Source organism: Staurois parvus, unplaced genomic scaffold (assembly GCF_062004578.1).
Source record: "Staurois parvus isolate SC_StPar_1 unplaced genomic scaffold, SC_StPar_1.0 ptg000147l, whole genome shotgun sequence".
Taxonomy (NCBI): Eukaryota; Metazoa; Chordata; class Amphibia; order Anura; family Ranidae; genus Staurois; species Staurois parvus.
The window spans coordinates 21,588,243-21,608,495 of record NW_028317943.1 but is presented as its reverse complement, the minus strand read 5'-3'; the positions used below and the strand labels follow the sequence as shown (position 1 = coordinate 21,608,495).

Sequence of the window (20,253 nt, the reverse complement as noted above, 5' to 3'; positions counted from 1 at the left end):
CAGTACTGGAATAGGCATGCTCTATAGAAACTGAGGAAAAATAGTTTTTAAGGTATGTTTTGGACCAAAAGGACCATAGATACATACAGATTGTTCTAAAATAAATCAATTAAAAAATTACACAAACTCAAAACTAGATCGTTCAGGTATGGTTCTGCAAGGGCTGGTTTGTAGCCCACTAGCAGCTTGTATTGTGACCCATTTATATTAATTTGAAGGAAATTCAAGAAATCAGCCCAATGTAAATAATCTGATCAATATTGTTTTTTTTCTTAGTATTTGTACATGGGGCATCCATATTTACGTATTTTATTCACTGTATACAGGTTCTGCTTCCTCTTTTCAGTGAAACACATTGGATGTGCTTTACTGCTACTTCTCACTTAGCTTAGTGAATGAGATGAAGGAAATTAAAAATTTACTTTGCAAAGAATACTCTATTATGTGATGGGAAAATGAAAAAACAGGATTTTTGCATACGTGATTGTTATTATTGCAGTCAGCACAGCTTCACCTAAAGCAGAGCTCCACCCAAAAGGAGAAGTTCCGCTGTAAGGACTGCTCCCCCGTTCCCCATTAAGGATTGGCACCTCTGGGGAGCGGGTACCTAAATTTGACAGGTACCTGCTCCCACTTCCGGCCCAATCGCCTAGGCGATTGGAAGCGGAAGGTGTCCTCCCTCCCTCTCTGTAGTCTTTTGGGACACGTGATAGGTCCCAGAAGACTACAGGACCATTCACGCATGCGCAGTGGGTAGCCGGCTGTGAAGCCGCAAGCAGTCACAGCCGGGTGACCACACTGAAGATGCCAGCCTCCTGGAATACAGGACGGCCGGTGAAACGGGCTGAGGGGGACACACTGCAGGACCGAGGGACAGGTAAATGGCAGTTTTTTAAAAGTCAGCAGCTACAGTTTTTGTAGCTGCTGACTTTTATTTTTTGACAGCGTGGGTGGAACTCCACTTTAAGTAGAATTCCTGCCTAACACTAATTAGCCTTAAAAATACCCCAGCCTTCTGATACCTATGCAAACATATGTGTATATTTACCTATCTTCAGCCTGCTCTGGTCAGTTGAAACTCTTTGGCAGTCAGCAGCAGCTGCAGGGGAGAGGAGAGAGCTCTCGGCATTCCCTTGTAGCTGCCATTAATTGAACCAGGGGAGCCAGATCACGTGAGCAGGCTAAAAATAGGGAAGTATACACATTTTTTTTTTCACAAAGGTTAGTAAGCATAGGTAGTGGGGAAGGGGTGGGGGCATTTGTAAGTCCAGTTAGTGTTAGGCAGGAATTCTATTCTCCTTTCCGGTTCTAAAGCCTTAAAGTTTTTTACCTTAATGCATTCTATGCATTAAGGTAAAAAACCTTCTCTGCTGCAGGATCCCCCCCAGCCCCTTTATTCTTACCTGAGAATAATCCGATCCAGCTACATGCACAATAGCAGCTGGAGCCGCTGTGTCCTTCCTCATTGAGCAGATTGATACTAGCGGGAGCCATTGGTCTGGAGCACCGAAAGGGGACCCGAGGAGAAAAGGTTCGGGGCAGCTCTGTGCAATTCAATTGCACAGAGCAGGTAATCACTTTAATCACTTTAATTCATCAGCCTAAGTAAAAATTAACTTTGCTAAGTGAACAGCAGCTATTACAGGTGTGGTTGGAGGCGGAACACATGTTGTAAGAGACATTCTGAGATTGAAGAAGAGTTACATGCTGACCGCTGTTGTTTGTAAATGGTCACACAAATACCATTGGGCACTAGGAATCCAGTGGCTTATTTACAAATGTCATTTACTATAGAAAACAAAAATATGGAAGAACACAATCCTTTTAATTGCTGTAACTGGAAACTATGTCATCAGTGAAAATACTCAAAAATATTTAATTTTGTTAAATGGATTTTATAACATTAAAGTATATGTAAAGCCATAACTATGTTTTGTTTTGATACAGTAGGAAAAGATATAAAAACCCTGTTAAGTTTTTTTTTCTGTCTGTGCCCTACCAGGGAGATTTCTCTATGCTTCCTATCCTGGAGACACAACAGAGCATAGAAGGAACTCTCTAGGAAGTATGTGAATATCCCCTCTCAGCCAGTTGTCACCAGAACCGGAGTCCCTTTTGGAAGATTTCCCTTTTCCTCCTGTTCCTATGACAGTTTAAGCACTTTGGATTTCTCATAATTTTCTGTTGTGGACACAATGGTCATAAGGACCAATAGAGAGGGTGAATCTTCCTGTTAGGATCTCAGACAGCAATAACAATTTTACAAGGGTTTCAAACTGGTCATAGATGGAGCGATTTTCTTTTCTGCAACCACAGTTAGTGTTGATGGGGGAATCCCTCCCTTGGAGTCATTGTGTTCTCCCAGCAGGGGGGGGGGGGGGTGTTGAGGTAGGGGGCGTGCCGGGAGAACACAGTGATTAATAGTAGCGGCTATAGTGGCCGCTAGCAATAATAACATGTAAAATCCGACAGGCTAGTTGTACATTCAGCCTGCCCATACAGCTCATCCAGTCCCTGCTGAACCAGAGGAGATTCGAACCGCCTATGGCATGCTTAACTCTCACAGGCTATACATATACTTTTGATCTTACATGTTTATTATTACTTTTTAGTTAAACGGTAGTTAGCACAACTTTCTATGTATCCATATCTATGTATCTGTAATGACATGTAAATGTATAAAAAATCCACATTTTATGCTTATCAATTTAATAATAATACAATGCAGGGCCTGGCATTAACAATTAAGTATAATATACAGCGGGTAAAATAAGTATTGAACATGCCACCATTTTTCTAGGTAAATATATTTCTAAAGGTGCTACTGACATTAAATTTTCTCCACATGTTGGTAACATCCCATGTAATCCACACATACAAAGAAACCAAAACAAATATGTTCAGTTATGTGTAATAAAATGGAATGACACAGGGAAAAAGTATCGAACACATCAAGAAAGGGATGTTCAAAAAGGCATGGAAAGCCAAGACACCAGCTGAGATCTATCAATAATTAGAAAGCAATCCTGCCCCTTGTCAGTGCAAATTAATATCAGCTGGTTCAGTCTCAACTGATGGCCTATAAAAAGGTGTCTCATTACCAAGGTGTCACACAAGAAAACATCTCATGATGTATGAAAGCAAAGAGCTCTCTCAAGACCTTTGCAACCTTATTGTTGCAAAACATACTGATGGTATTGGTTACTGAAGGATTTTTAAACTTCTGAATGTTCCAGTGAGCAGTGTTGGGGTCATAATCCAGAAGTGGAAAGAACATCAGTTCACCATAAACTGGCCATGACCAGGTGCTCCTCGCAACATTTCTGACAGAGGAGTGAAAAGAGAGCCAAGGACCACTTGTGGAGAGTTTTAGAAAGGCCTGGAATTAGCAGGTACAATTGTTTCAAAGAAAACAGTAAGTAATGCACTCAACCTCCATGGCCTATATGCACGTTCACCACATAAGACTCCATTGCTGAAGAAAAAGCATGTTGACACTCATTTAAAGTATCTTGCGCAACATTTAGACAAGCTTGTGAAATACTGGAGAATATAGTCTGGTCAGATGAGAACAAAATTTGATTCTTTGGATGTCCTAATACACACCATATTTGGAGGTCAAATGGCACTGCACATCACCCCAAAAACAACATACCCACAGTGAAGCATGGAGGTGGGAACATCATGGTGTGAGGCTGTTTTTCAACACACGGCACTGGCAAACTTCATGTCATTGAAGGAAGGATGAATGGAAAAATGTACCAATATATTCTTGATAAAAATCTGCTGCTATCTACTAGGATGATGAAGATGAAATGAGGGTGGACATTTCAGCAAGATAATGAAGCCAAACACAAAGCCAAAGAAGCTCGCAATTGGTTTCAAAGAAAGAAAATAATGCTGGTAGAATGGCCCAGCCAATCACCTGACTTGAATCCAATAGAAAATCAATGGAAAGAACTAAAGATTGGAGTTCATAGAAGAGGCCTGCGAAACCCGCAAGATTTGAAGACTGTGTGGAAGAATGGGCCAAAATCACACCTGAGTAATGCATGTGACTAGTTTTTCCATACAGGAATCGTCTTGAAGCTGTCATTACCAACAAAGGATTTTGTACAAAGTATGAAATAAAAGTGTCATTCCATTTTATTACACAAAACTTAATTTTCTGAACGTATTTGTTGTTACCGACCTATGATGAAAATTTCATGTCAATAGCACCTTTAGAAATATATTTACTGGGAAAAATGTTGATGTGCTCAATACTTATTTCACCCGTTGTATGATAACAGACCTTGCCCCCCAAAATTTTATAAGATCTGGCAGCCATGGATAGATGCACTTGGTGACCCAACCTGGCAGAGTCTGATGATGGGAATGGGTCTCTCCTACCTCCCCCCACCTTTTCCTATGTGAAAAACTTCTAAAAAAAAAAAACAATTTGGGGGGAAAATAACATGCTATACTTACCCACTGTGTGCCATCGTTGTGCACACAGCAGCCTGGATCCTCCACTTCTCGGGTGCCCCACAGGTTCTCCTGTCCCCTCCCTCCTGTCGGGTGCCTCCACTGCAAGCAGCTTGCTTTGAGGGCATCCGCTGCTCCATGTGTCCCTTCACACACGGAGCCCTGGCTTGACCCCACCCCCTCTCTCCTAATTGGCTGATTGGCTGTGATTGACAGCAGTGGGAGCCAATGGCTCCTGCTTGCTGTCTCATCCAATGAGGAGGCAGAGACCCGGGACAGCGGAGGCTGTCCTGCACATTGCTGGATCTCAGTGGAGCTCAGATATGTATTGAGGGGGTTGGGGGCACTGCTGCACACAGAAGGTTTTTTTTACCTTCATGCATGGAATGCATGAAGATAAAAAAAACCTTGAGCATTTACAACCACTTTAACTTGCCCAGTAAAATACCAAAATATCTTGCTATCGCTACTAACCGTATATAGATGCAGGATAGTGTGGTGTGTATATGATGACTGCACAATCAATTTTATAACGGTTAGCACACCTGTGAGTGTGCAGTTTTTCTATCAGCATTTTTTTTTACAAAATGCATAAACATCTTTATTTAAAAAAAAATTATAATAATAGTATGGCTGTTGCAGAGCTACTAAAATAAGATGTCCATGAGACAAAAACAGACATATATGATTAGTGTGTATTTTTATGGGAATACCAGAATTAAGCCAGTGTGAATCCCAGAGGAAAAATTCAAAACTGTCTGAAAAATTACAGCAGTTTTGCCCCACCTCAATCCAATGGACAGTTCGGAAACCTTAAGGGGTACATATAATTTTTCTCTACACCTCTGAATCTTTTACATAATATTACATGAAAAGAACATAAGTTTTAAAGACAAAACGTTACCCCCCGTAAAACCCCCGTAACACCCATGACGTGTCAAGGGCAGTACCCCTGCATTAACGTGTAAATAGGACACACAATAAATGAGTATTTATTAATAGTGTTCTATTTTGTCGTATGCCATGGCATTGGGTATTAGTGCAAGATTTATATATTTTAATTAAAAGATGCATCTATATATACAATGCATAAAGACAAACAACAAATAATATCTAGAAGTCAATAGGGTTCTAATACAGGGGATGAATACAATGCCCACTTTAAGATAACAGACTTTACAGCATCCTGGTCATCACCTCAGAGCAGATTTTCTGACTCATATCCCCCAATTCATTTACAGTAGCAGATAAGCCTCATGGGATTACACTAGAAAGTAAGCAGTGGCATGCTTAGAAGAAAGTCGAAAGGCTCTAATGTCCCATTCTGACTTTTATTTTAGGCCAGCTACTAATCACAAAATAAAAAAATATTCCACCCACATCTCTAAATACATTTCCACAAACAGAGCCAATTTCTTGGACAGATAACAGTCCCCACCCTTACATGTGAATCTTTATATTGCAGTTGTATTGTGTTAAATGAGCCCGGTGGATATTATTAGACATATTATTCAGTTTTTTATTCAAAATATTCACAGATGTTATACTTAAAAAAAATGTGAGACGTCACATTATTTATTAGATAAAACACATAATATTAATAAAATAAAGTAAATGTGACATTCTCTAGACTTTCTCAGGTGATTATTCGTCTCTGTAATTTAAAGCACATGCACCAGGAAGATTCACCTGCAGCAAATAGCTGGCTTCACTGCTTTATAAATAATCCCCTACAAATATGCCCAAAATTCATAATAGTATAATTGTTGATTTCAGTTTCAAGTAATTAAAATATATTTTAAATCAATTCCTTACATTCAAGGGCCTCATGCAGGAGGTTCCACATAGTAAAAATTTAAAGTATCCTGCACACAAAGTTTTTTTCAAAAGAAAATGGGAAAATAACAATAAAATAGAGAGGAAAAGAACCAATTTGACTATTTGTTCTTATTTATGTTGCACTGGACCTCCATATTGTATCTATACAGTGTAATTCAGAACTGTACAGGTATTGGCAGTATCCAAGGTGCAACATAAATAGTCCCTGTTTCTTTCACAGTTATCCTACAATGTGGCCACTAATCACAAACCCTCAAGATCTGTCACACAGATAAATAATCAGCTTTTGCGTTGTGCATTAAGAAACCCTCTTCTTCCTCAAAACCCATCTATTTTTAAATGTTATGTAATGTTAATGCATTAAAATTGTTATTTTTAAATATAAGAGCCAGACAACATATACCAATAATTCACACATTTTTACAATTGAATCCAATTAGAAAAATGTGTGAATCTTGGGTGATAGTTGTATGAAAACATTTATAAATAGACCCCTACATATTTTAAAAGTGGCATAGTTGGCAAGCCATTGCATGGTTTATTTGGTTCCTTTTAATTCATGTTTGATTTCTACCTCCTAGTATGCTACCTGAAACCAGAGGGTTGATTTACTAAATGCAAATAAACTATGCACTTTGCAAAGTGAAGTTCCTCCAAAGCTTAGTAAATGAGCAGAAGATCTGCTGCCTTCCATCATCCATTCATGTGCAAGCAAAAATGCTGTATTTTTTTTTTTTCTTGCACGTGATTGGGTATTCTTTGCAAAGTGAAGCTTTACCTAATTTACTAAGCTCTGGAGCAACTGCACTTTGCAAAATACACAGTCTACTTGCCTTTAGTAAATCAACCCCTATGTGTCTATTATACCCAGGTGCGCTCTTTGCCAACAATTACATGTGACACCTATGGCAGTTTTGTTCTGAAAGATTGTTTATTACCCTCACCAGAATATCTTATACTTTATCATCTTTCTTTATAAATGACAGGTCATGGGTGCTAGGTCAATGTGGCAAGTAAAACAATCTCTGGCAACCATCCCATCCATGGCACTACCTGTCTGGTGTTTGCATGTTCTCCCTGTACCTGCGTGGGTATCCTCTGGGTTCTCCAGTTTCCTCCCACACTCCGAAGACATGCCGATAAGTTAATTGGATCCTGTCTAAATTGGCCCTAGTATGTTTACATATGAATGTAAGTTAGGGACCTTAGATTGTATGCTCCTTGAGGGTTAGGATTGATGTGAATGTACAATGTATATGTAAAGCGCTGCGTAAATTGACTATATAAGTATCTGTAATAAATAATAAATTAATAAATGTCATGCTGACTCTGCAGGTCCTTAGCAGAAGCTTCACTCTAGTCTATGTCCCCCACCTCCCAGCATTCTCTCATAACAGGCACAGAGCAGTTCAGCCACTATAGTCCTCGGCATGGGCTCTAGGCAGGCAGCACAGTGAGACATTCTGAAGATGCAAACTATATTTCCCAGGATCCCCCATGGTGTGTCCCAGGCTCAGAGGCAAACCATTACTCCAAGAATGAGAGAATTTTTCCCAGGTGTTGATTGGCCAACTGCATGGATTTAGGAAGAATGGTCTCTGCTTACCTTTAGAATGTACATATACTATATATATATTGCATTAGAGCCTTGTTTTATGGTGATTGTTGCAACTGCTGTAAAGCTAATTTACTATGATGACTAAGACTTCCATTTTTTAATGCTTCAATTATTCCATGCTGCCTTATACATTGCCTGAAACACCCAGCTCACATCTGACCCTGCAGACTCTAATCGCTTCCCTAAAAGATGCAAACTCTTCCTATGTAGAATCATATCATGGATGAACGAATGTACCTGAGCTGTGTCTGAACTTTGAGACTGCTTACACTGATACATTAGATGTCAGCATAGCAGATTCTTGAGGTACGCACTGTGAAGAATTCTATTGGATGCTTCACAGCACAATCACCACTGTGTCATGGAGCGAGATTTTCCCGGGAACTTTAGAAAGCAGCACACTCTTCAGTATTCACAAGAAGCTGGAGAGGTAAAAGGACCACTGGGCTGTGTGTGCTGATCCTGTTGGGGTATCTCCCTGCCCCTCTACATTGTATGTGGAGATATCAACCATGGGGAAGGAGGTGCTTAAAGATTATGTAAAAACCCTGAGGGGAGCATAAAGTATTTTGAAAGACAGTGGCGGGGGGGGGGAAGCTGCCAGGTAGGATGTATGTGCCCCTTGATTTCAATTGAGGGTCCTTGCACTTCATTGGGTATTCATTGCAAAACGAAGTTTCACCACATTCACTAAGTTGTAGGGAAATTTCTCTTGCAAACTAAAACTTCTCTTGCAAAGTGAACTGCCTATTTGCCTTCAGTAAATCAACACCTATGTGTCTTTCGGCTAAATAGTCATATGCAGCTTGCATAGTGCTGGCTCCCAGGTTTGCAAAGCTGGCTCCTATTTCTGGGTAAGATTGCCAAGGCCTGGCCTAAGACTTTTGTCTGCTATATCTTATGAGTTACAGTAAATCAAAAACAGAATTCCCCTTTTTTTGAGGAAGTTGGTTAGATCACTAAGGTTGCCAATACATTGACATTCTGATCACTCTAGGCACTAAGCACAATTGGATCACTCTAAACATGGATGAAAATAAAGCGGTTTCTCATTATTCAATACATATTCCATACACCCAAACACTGCATCTTTTTCCTGTGATTGGTGACGTTTTTCAACACCGGCATAGTGAAGAATCATCACTAGCTTATGCTGGAGGATCTAATTTCTATTTGTGTAGAGTACTAGAATATTTTTTTGGTTCTCTTTCTTAGAGTTTTGCAGGGAACCATCATGATGGAACTGCTATCTGATATTTGATATTTTCTATTAGGCTGCTTTCACACTGGTCAGTTTTTCTTCTATTTTGCATTAAAAAAAGCGGAAGAAAAACACATGACCATGAAATCCTATGGAACGCTTTACATTGGTCAGTTGAGGGTCCGCTGCATTTTTTCAAAGTCCTGCTTGCTGCATTTTTGGTGCATGTTTAGTGTGGTAAAAAAAAACATAAAAAAATCCACCACCCCATTAACATGAATGGGAAACACATAAACAAAAATCATCAAAACGCAACCACAGTTGCATTTTTGGTGAATTTTTTAATCACGTGTCCTTTATTCACAGGTGAAAAATGCACCAGAATGCTGCAAAAACATGTTACAAACACGGCAAAAACACATATGCATTTTTACCGCATTTTTGCAATGTAGCAGTGTGGAAGTAGCCTTACTACACTATATAGCATATTTGTTCTTATCTCTGAGTATGCAATATTATTTCACATGTTTTTCCATGCCATTATTACTGGTATGCACTTTCTAGTAAAGACATTTCACTGCAAAGCAAGAACGAATGTCAGTGCAGCAATATTTCTAGTTACTAGTTCTAGTTACATGAGCTTGCATCTCTGTGTTTTTAAACCTATAACACCTAGCATAAGCTGAAAAGGCGAACCTGTCTCTTTCAACGTCCTAAAATATAATTCAACATGGTCCATTCTTAGACTATTCGACATCACACTTTTTAAGACCTCAGCACTTAAAATCTATATTAGTGAATGAAAACCTAAAACATAGGTCAATGGTTATGCACGAAGTGCAGTAACCCATAGCCACCAGATCAATTTATCCTTTTACTGATTTGACTTCTATAAACTAGAATCTAAATAGTGACTGTGGACTTTTGGAATTTGCAGAGAGTTATAGTCTTACCTTTCTTAAAACAAAGTTGACAGTTCTAAAGCCGGGTATACACTGACAGGTTTTTTTCGGCTCAACAAAAAAAACTGACAGATTGCCATACCAGCACAAGTGATGTTGGTGTGGTGATCTAACCTGCTGTTCTATTGAATTCTGACAGCAAGGAGGCTCTCCCATACCCCCCGCCAGAATTCAGAGAGTTCAGAGCCATTGCCTGCAGGCTCTAATCAGATACTGGTTTTCCAACAAAATCTGGTCGTTAAGCCAGCTTCTGTCAGACAGACAGCTGTACACACTGAGCTAAAGTAGGCCTGCTGAACTGGATGACTTTTCGCCAATGTTTACCCAGCTTAGAACCGTAATAGTGATAGTATAAAACAGTAGTGGTCAACTTTCTTGATCTGGGGGCATGAAGTGCATTCCCTGACCTCTCTAAAGTACCAGACACAATAACAAGCAAATGTATGTAATTGAAAACTGTCAGCACACATACAACAGGAGATAGCTAAAGACTAATGTTGTGCTACAAAAGATGGTCAGAGCCTATGGAAATATAGCAGGAAATGGAAAAATACTGCAACAAAGGCTATAGGAGATGTTGGAGGCTGAGGACATGCTTCAGAAGACAGTCATAGACTGGAGACATACTACATAAGACTGCTAGAGTTCAATGTTATGACTGCCCCTTTACAAATCATTTAGCATTTGCGTTTCACATAGCCCCATAAAAAAATGACTTGAACCACATTTGATATTTCTCTTAACAAAATCCATTTTAGAGGTCATGATCATACAGAAAATAGAAGAAGAGATGGACAGTACAAAAAACTAACATATTATTAAAGAAATAAACTAAATCATTTTATGACTAGATCACAGCCTGAAGAATATTTTTCCTTCACAGGCCTGAGTAAGGACCTAAATAAGGAAAACACACCCTACAGTCTTGAGGGCCACATAATAACTGCCAAAGGGATGCTGCCTGGGCATCAGGCACTTTTCTGTCATACCTGTTTGTATTGTAAAATTCTTTGTCTCCCCATCTTGTTGTGCTTCTATAGTTATGTCATAAACTGTTCCTGCCTCAAGTCCAAGCTGCGTGCATTCATAAGTATCATTGTTTTTTTGGATGGGATTGCATGTCGTTTGCCAAAAGTTGCTTGAACTGCAAGTCAAACTGAAATTGCAAGTGATCCCAGGGCTACTCCACTTTACGTATAGATATTGTGCGGAAGATTTGCTCTCAGTAATATTGATGGTGCATTTCACTGGCTCCACGTCCTAAAAAGAAAGAAAGAATTCGTTAAGGTTCAATAAAACAAATTAAGCAAAAATTTCATTTACTAAAAATCTATCTCTAAATAACTTTCATGAGTTATCCAAGGACACAGAATGACACAAAGAAGCCTCCAGAACAACATTATATGGCTAATATTACAAATATTAATAGTCCTCTCAATCAAAAGTTCACTAGTTATTGCGAGGTTGTTGGTGATCAACATTATTATGTAACTAGGATAATGCTACACAGTCATTAAAAAGTCTAAAAAAAATAATTTATTCTAAATAAATCTAACTAAAGTGTAATATAAATGAGATCAGATAAAACTCAGTAGATAATTTGTTGACAATAAAGGATAGGGTTCATTCAATGGAAGTTTAGAGACAAGTGCAGTGACATCACACCTAGAATATAGACCAACACTAAATATAGAGGAATATACAGCACCAGCACCCTTCACCTGGAGAGTAAGAAGGGAAGAAGGACCAGCTGATGTGAGCTGGGTACTCACCTTTATAAAGCACAGCACAATCCACAATGACAATCCAAACACATATCTCAGCATTGCGAGAAAAATTATTTAAAATAATCCTTCGGGGATAATAAATTTCATTGCAAAATTCCAATATAAATAATAGTCCAGGTATCCAAAGGTAGGTACTGAAAAATGTTTCAAGCAATTCCATACAAGAGAAAGTTTAGAGGTATTCCCAAGTCAATGTGCAGCTGTGCTCCAAAGTTTGAAATATTCCAGTGCAACAAGAAATTTAACAAAGAATTCTTTGCAATTTTTTTCTGAAAGGTGGTGCGGTAAGACATAAGGGGACTAGGAAGGTTTTATTAACAGTAAGATTTAAGAAAAGCATGTAGAAGGCAACATCTTGCAGTTTCCACATTGCCATTCTGACCCAGTCTAAACCTGTTCAGCGCTTTCCATCGACTTCCTTAATCAAGAGTCAATTTCCTTAGCTTAATCTAGAGCAACAATAATGAGCTGAACCCATGCAGTATCCAGCCCCGGCAGAGCAGCCTCCAGCGCCTCCCCTCCTTGTGAGGCTGGAGAATGATCCAGGCTGTCGTCTTGGCAGTACCTGTAAAAAACCAACCCCGCCAACTTCCTGTGGCTGCTGACCCTTCATTAACCTGCCCTGCTGATGCCTGCCTGAATCTGAAGAAAAGTCACTTCTCTCGTTGCTCTCTGATGTGCCAGTCCTTTGAACAGAGCTGTCCCATGCCAGCACTTTCACTTTTCTGCTCTGATCATTTTAGCTTGAAATCTTGTTTCTTTCTCCCCTCTAACTTTCCTCTCCCCCACCCCTGCCTTCCTTCCTCCTATCTCCTCGTTTCTCTCTCAGCCTAGTTTTCCGAGGCTATTTTTGGACCTTTTTTGTTTTCTTTTAATAAAATGTTTGGCCATTATAATTTCACACACGCTGCCTCTCCCAAAAGGTCTTGTCACTCTTTCACCAGGTCACTTTGATTCTTGGATATTAAAAGTTAGGTTAATTGTAGCATTATTTTAGACTTTAGCGCTTTATGTTCATAAGACCACAACGAGCATTTTACCAACTTCAGAATTGCATAGACATATCTAACGTTTCTTCTTTGTCATATGTTGTCTCATCTACGTCTCAACAACTTTCAGCAGCAAGCAATCTAGAATTGTTTTTACACTGACCGTAACAATTTCACACGCATTCATAAAATTCCACTTAAATTCTATCACTGTTTTATTTTGTGTACTCTAAAAGAATAGATTGTGGACTGCAATTTAATCACTTGTAGTAATTAATATTCTGACCATGTATAACTAGTGACAACATTAACTAACAAATCCCAATACACATATTAAGGCAAAAAAAGGGTATAATGATTAAATGATCCAAAATAAAGTATAAATACTGAAAATCCCCAACCCCTACCCCCCAGAGATTTGTAAATAACACAGCTCAACAAATACAATATTTTTTCTTGGTGCCTTGCTTTTTAGACCTGTTCTTGGGGTTATTTGGGGTGCTGATTCAGAACATTGCATTGGCTAGACTGCATCAGCTCTCGTTTCTCTAGTCTGGGGGTAGGCTACCTGCGGCTCTCTAGCTGTTGTGGAACCACATTTCCCATGAGGCATTGCACCATTACAAAACTGACACTTACAGCTATGACTTGCAGAAGCATGATGGAACTTGTAGTCCTGCAGCAGCTGGAGAGCCGCAGGTTGCCTACCCCTGCTCTAGACGAATGTACAGTTTATTTCTTTGGACAGTTTGATCTTGCTGATCAACATTCTCTTCTGTTACCTAGTTTGTGTTTTTACGTATAAGTTAGCAGATATAATAAGAGTATTTTCGTATTTCCAACTGTAATTTTACATTGTAAATATTGGATTCTAAAGTGTAAGTTATTAAATGTATTATTATTATTATTATACAGGATTTATATAGCGCCAACAGTTTGCTCAGCGCTTTACAATATAAGGGAGACAGTACGGTGGCCATTTTGGAAACTGGAAAATTTAGATTTTTTTTTGTCAATCAATGCCTAATGATGTTTGCTTACATGTGAGTGCAACCATACTTTAAATAAATGTTGTTATTATGGTTTTACACTATGTGGAGCATTCTTTCTTTGCATGTTTTCCACTACGATACCTAGGATCAGGTCTAACATTCGAGACACCAAAATGTGTGTTGGCATGTGCATAATTAATGGCCTTAGATAAAGTCAAAATAACCTTCTTGCTGCCTGGTCTGCTCATGATACCTTTGCAATCTAAAGAATAATGAATAGCTTTGGGTATATGCCTCATTGATTGATTACTCCCCAAATCCAGGCTTGGTGATATACAAGAAATGGAACACTGACATCAGAAGATGATTCCACAAATTGGATACCCTGCCCATCTGTGGATAGGCTGGGTATAGAGAAGACTATTTTGTGCAAATCTTAAATCTGTAATATAATCTTCACAATTTTTTGAGGAAAGGGGATGAGGGGATGAGATGGGATTTCGTTTATATTTGTGGTTACCTTTTACATTTTTATACTTTACGAATGCATGCCGTGTTTCATGCTGTAGACATGCATTAGTACATGCGTAGAGTATTCATTTACCATTTCAGTAGTACATCACAGCATACAGAGATGATAAAAAATTTAGAATTTCATGCTGAAAAGTACTGGTGACCTGACTCTTGCTGTATGATCAGTGGGGTTTATTTAATAAAGCTGGAGGGTGCAAAATCAGGCTCACATCTGCATAGAAGCCAATCAGCTTCTAACGTCAGCTTGTTCAATTAAGCTTTGGCAATAAAACCTGGAAGCGGATTGGTTTCTGTGAAGAAGTAAGCCTGATTTTGCACATGCCAGCTAAAGAAAACTGACTAGTGCATATTGAAATTGATCCTATATTTGTCTGATTCTTTTCTCTAAGTATTGAGGATGGAAAGCAATTTTATAATTTCATAACTTCTTTCATCTGACCTCTACAAACAGATTATCTTGCCAGGAAAAATAAGTCAATGATAGTTTACATAACAATGATATACAGTACATCTAAGCTAACATTTACAGAAATTGAAATTGAGGTACATTGGTAAAAATCACCCTACAAAACCATTAATATTTACATCAAACACACAATAAAAAAAAAACTATTAGAAAAAAACAGCAATAGTTATTGAATAATATGCAAGGGTAAATATAGTAATTATATAATCAAATAATTAAGATTTGTTCATTTGCATTGATGACTGACTAGTGGATCCTTGGGCAACCAGTGACTGACTGTGTGCATCACCGGAACAAAACTCTCAAGTTTAAGAAGGCAATGTGCAAAAGTGACCTAAAATGATACCTTCTATTTGACTGTTAAATGTCCAATAATATGCCTCCTTAAATCTTAGATTCAGTATGATAGCTCACAGTTCAGCACTGCTGCTCTGCAACTTTGGTGTACTGGGTTTGATTCCCAATGGACCACAATTTGTTAGGACTTTGTATGTTATCCATGTGTTTAAGGGGTTTCCTCTAGGGCTCTGGTTTCCTCCTAGAGTTTTAAAACCTACTGGCAGCATATCCGGCTGCTGTCCAATTTGGCATTTGTGTGCACGACTGTTACTGGGTGATTAGATTGTAAACTGCACAGTCTTAAGTGATGCAACCTGTCATATGTACTGTATAAAGCAATAATGTGTATAATAAACAAAACACAAATGATTAGGCAGGGAATGTTTAAATAGAAACTCTGCAAATCAGAAAAATGTTTAAACCAGAAAAAACAAAAATCAAGTTTGCTAGTTTGACAGATCAGGTGGAAGGTAAAAGCAAATTGTATAATGTCATTGTATATCTTTGCTCTTACAAGTGAACATTTCAGGATGCACTAGTTACTTTGAGATGTTTCTAAATTTCTGTAGAATTAACAGGCTTTACCACAAAGGAAAAACAAGTCATTAGTATATAAACTAACTTTCAACAGTAATTTAGCAGAAAACGGAAAAGATGGAGAAATAAGAAATATAATATTCAGGTTGACAATTAACTGTTAGCTGTTCTTCAAATGTGAAATATTCCTACAAATGAAATAATTTTTGGTTCAGATGTCTTCTAAATAATCGTATCATTTCTGCTGTATAATAGTTGAATCTCATTATTTGTACATTTTCATATGCAAGAATAGATCAGTATTAATAAGACACCTACAGAAAAGAAATCATTTATTTAATGCCAAATTAGTTTAAAACAGAGGAAAAGTGGCTTCTTCCAAAACTTAAGAAATAATGTTGTGAACCTCCTGCGCTTTTACCTACAATTAAATATAAATATCAGAAAGAAGCTGCCAACATCCTATCATATACCAATGATCCAATAAATGCGATAAGAGAAAATGATGCAGCGCTACTCACAAACAGTAAATCACATATTATACCAATATATGCATAGAAAATTTGAAAACAATAAATATAGTGACACAACGTGCAAAGCAAAAATGTGGCTAGATCCACATGGGGTCTGTGGATGTTTGACCGTGGTCTGATCTGTAACGGATCCAAAGGTGAACATAAAGCGAATAATACACAACCACATAGATGACAATAACACAAAAATGTGAATCAATACTCGCAACAAGTATGTAGCAAACGTGAATTAATCCTAAACAGGATTTAAAAGTGATGATGAATAATAGTCCAAATGGGGACTAGTAAGTGATATGTCCAAACATTTGGACTCAAATCAAGAGAAAACGCATAAACATGCAAGTGAATAATTTCTGCAAGACCAAATGTGCATAAACACTGCAAAACAATAAATCCAAAACACTAAATAGTGTTTCCATACAAAGGTATATACAGTTGTGTTCAAAATAATAGCAGTCAGACATCACTAACCTGATCAATCACTGTTTTTGGTAGAAATGATATTTCTACATGGCAAATAATGTAGTAGAGTAATAGAAATCCAACAGACCCAACAGTCATGACATGCATGCTGCTGATTCTGTGTAATTGAATCACTAATTGAAAGGGGCATGTTCAAAATAATAGCAGTGTGGAGATCTATTGGTGAGGCCATTCATTCTTTGAAAAACAGGTGGCAATTATTGCCCTTATTTAAAGAAGGAAGGATGCAAATGTTGTACATGCTGGTTACAGTGCATTTCTCTCTGAAATTCTGAGGAAAATGGGTTGTTCCAGACATTGTTCAGAAGAACAGCATACCTTGATTAAAAAGTTGATTGGAGAGGGGAAAACATATAAAGAAGTGCAGAAAATGATAGGCTGCTCAGCTAAAATGATCGCAAATGCTTTAAAATGGCAACCAAAACCTGAAAGACGTGAAAGAAAGCGAAAAACTACCATTTGAATGGATTTGAATGGATAGAAGAATAGCCAAAATGGCAAGGATTCAGCCAACAATCAGCTCCAGTACTGTTACAATTGGAAGCCCCCGCAAAGTCCCACTGTTGAAAAAAAGACATGTGCTGAAGAGGTTACAATTTGCCAAAGAGCACATTGACTGGCCTAAAGAGAAATGGCGCAACATTTTGTGGACTGATGAAAGTAAGATTGTTCTTTTTGGGTCTAGTGGCCGGAGACAGTTTGTCAGACGACCCCCAAACACTGAATTCAAGCCACAGTACACTGTGAAGACAGTGAAGCATGGTTGCGGAAGCATCATGATATGGGGATGTTTCTCATACTACGGTGTTGGGCCTATTTATCGCATACCAGGGATCATGGATCAGTTTGAATACATCAGAATACTTGAAGAGGTCATGCTGCCTTATGCTGAAGAGGAAATGCCCTTGGAATGGGTGTTCCAACAAGACAACGACCCCAAACACACCAGTAAACGTGCAACATCTTGGTTCCAGACCAACAAGATTGACGGTATGGAGTGGCCAGCCCAATCCCCGGATCTTAATCCAATAGAAAACTTGTGGGGTGACATCAAAAATGCAGTTTCTGAGGCAAAACCAAGAAATAGAGAAGAACTATGGAATGTAGTCCAATCATCCTGGGCTGGAATACCTGTTCACAGGTGCCAGAAGTTGGTTGACTCCATGCAACACAGATGTACAGCAGTTCTCAGAAACAGTGCTTATACAATGAAATATTAATGAAGTGATTCAAAGGAAAGCAAAATCTGCAAACATTTTTCAGTTTATATAATGAATGTTTGAGTTTGTAAAGAAGAATACAAACACTGCTATTTTTTTGAACAGTCTAATCACTTTTCTTCAAGTTTTTTTAGAGGAACAACACAAATTTGATATATTTTTCTTCATGTTTTGATTTGGAATAGACTGTGTAGTGTTCCCAATGCATTTGTGTGTATGGAAATATAAGCTATTAGAAGGATTTTGAGCTTTATTCACTTTTTTCAACACACTGCTATTATTTTGAACACAACTGTACATAAGATATATTTTCAATGAACTTTATCTGACAATAAGCATGCAACAGAAACGCATGACACAAAATAACAAAATGCATGTGAAAAAAGTCCAAAATGTTGCTAACAACACCACGCAATCAAAAAAATAAGATAAACACTCGTGCTCGTGGATGGTGAATGTGGGTAACCACAGAAGGGTATCCGTAAGTAGCTGAATTAGCCACTCACCTCCATGCTTCGACCCGCAGGGGTCAAAACACTTTTGGGATCACAAAACCGGGTCCTCCATGTATATGATTCCTCTATCTCCGGATACCTCTCCCTGCAGCGATCTCCCTCTCAGGGATGTGCGTATAAGTGGCGAAATCCTCTCCAGGTATACGGGTAGGGTGTAAGCCAGTATCTCAGTAAAAATCATAGGTAGAACTTCCCATACTGTATTACCTTTTATTATACTCAATAGTAAGCAAAGTAATCCACAATTTGCACTCACATTGTCATCCTTGTTAAACAAGCATTCAGAACCTCATGTTCTGGGTGTATCTGCATGGTTATGCTTTGCTGGGTGTAGTAAGATGGCGTCCATGCCGGAAGTGCATCACTGCGTGCCTACGCATTGCGTCACGTTGATCACGTGACTTTCTCAGGGCCTCAGTGGCCTTCGGAAATGACCGGGCACAGGCGAGTAATCACCGCCCGGGACCTGGTAATTGACAGCCGCTGCCACGAATGGCAGCACGGGTAGGGCTCGAGCGCGCCCCTACCCAGAAATGCATAGTCACGTATACTGTATATATACATAAATTTGCGCACCCATGCTGCCCTGTAGCAGTATTTCTGCTATAGGGTGGTCGGGAAGCGGTTACAGACCACTGATCACTCAGTTCTCAGTCTTCAGTAAGCAGAGAGTGGTAACTGTCAGTCATCGATCTCTGAGCTGCCCCTCCAGCGCTCACTGGAGGGCTGGGCTGTGGAAGGGGCAGGAGTGGCTGGCTCGGGCTCTCAGTGACTTGCTGAGAAGCTGAGCCAGCTGTCAGTCAGAATACTGGCCAGATTGTGCACAGAAAGATGAAACAGAGCACAGTATTGCTCATTAATTTACAGCTATCACAGAAGTCCAACTTCTTCTAACTGTAGAAATATAGTCCATCAGATCTGCACATGTAACATGTATACATGTGCATGCCAGAAATTTTAGTTTTGTTTCATTTCAGATGCATTCATTCATTGAAGAATTTAATTTGCCATATTCATTATGTTGAATTTTCATTCATTTTAAGAATTCATTTAGCATCTTTGGCATTCATTTTGTATGTTCGTTGGTCCAGGGAGATTCGAAAAATTTAGCAGTTTTTCAGAAGATTGCTATATATTTCAGATGCATTCGATATTCTATATCAAAACTATTCGGAATGATTTAATATTTTCGGATGCAACAGGATAAAAAATGCAAATTTCGTCAGCCCAAATTTTTCAAACCTAAGAAATGCATTACACTGTGGAACTTAACTGAATGACTGTGACAATTACAAATTGAATTGAAATCACAAATTTACTTGAATTTGAATTATCGAACAAATTTGAAAAATTAATTTCCCCATGGGCCCAAACCAGGGGCGGACTGACCATTTGGAAACTTGGGCACTGCCCGAGGGCCCGGGGTCAGTAGGGGGCCCCATGAGATGCCCCTGGTACCTTTTTTACAGGTTTTTTTGAGTTTGGGCAAGGACACAGGGGCCCCATGATCCCCTATTGCCCAGGGGCCCCATGAGTTGTCAGTCCGCCCCTGGCCCAAACTACTTTCGCATTATGTGACATCATCCAAATGAACAAATTAAACCAATGCATTCATTAATTTTGTTATTACTTTTTTTCGGATTGACATTCATCACTATGTTCATTCGGAGATTTGTATCAGCCAAATCTCTGAAAATCACAATTTAATAAGAAAATCAATTAGTTACTAAATTAAATGCACATGTCTAGTGATGTGTGTGTATGAGGAGCT

The 20,253-nt window shown here is 38.8% G+C and overlaps 1 protein-coding gene across 2 annotated transcripts in view; it reads right to left on the bottom strand.

The window, feature by feature from the left end:
- Positions 1–20,253, bottom strand: part of PTPRB (protein tyrosine phosphatase receptor type B) — a 197,046-nt gene that overhangs the window by 112,654 nt on the left and 64,139 nt on the right. Inside the window, exons 1-2 of one of the 2 annotated variants that reach the window (XM_089674107.1) lie at positions 11,860–12,589; positions 11,077–11,347 (exon numbers count right to left, since the gene is read on the bottom strand). In XM_089674107.1, coding sequence (XP_089530233.1) covers positions 11,077–11,347; positions 11,860–11,913 — 325 coding nt within the window. In that variant the 5' untranslated portion in view covers positions 11,914–12,589. Of the gene's footprint in view, positions 1–11,076; positions 11,348–11,859; positions 12,590–20,253 lie in introns of those variants that run through there. The other variant, XM_089674108.1, reaches the window with a different exon arrangement.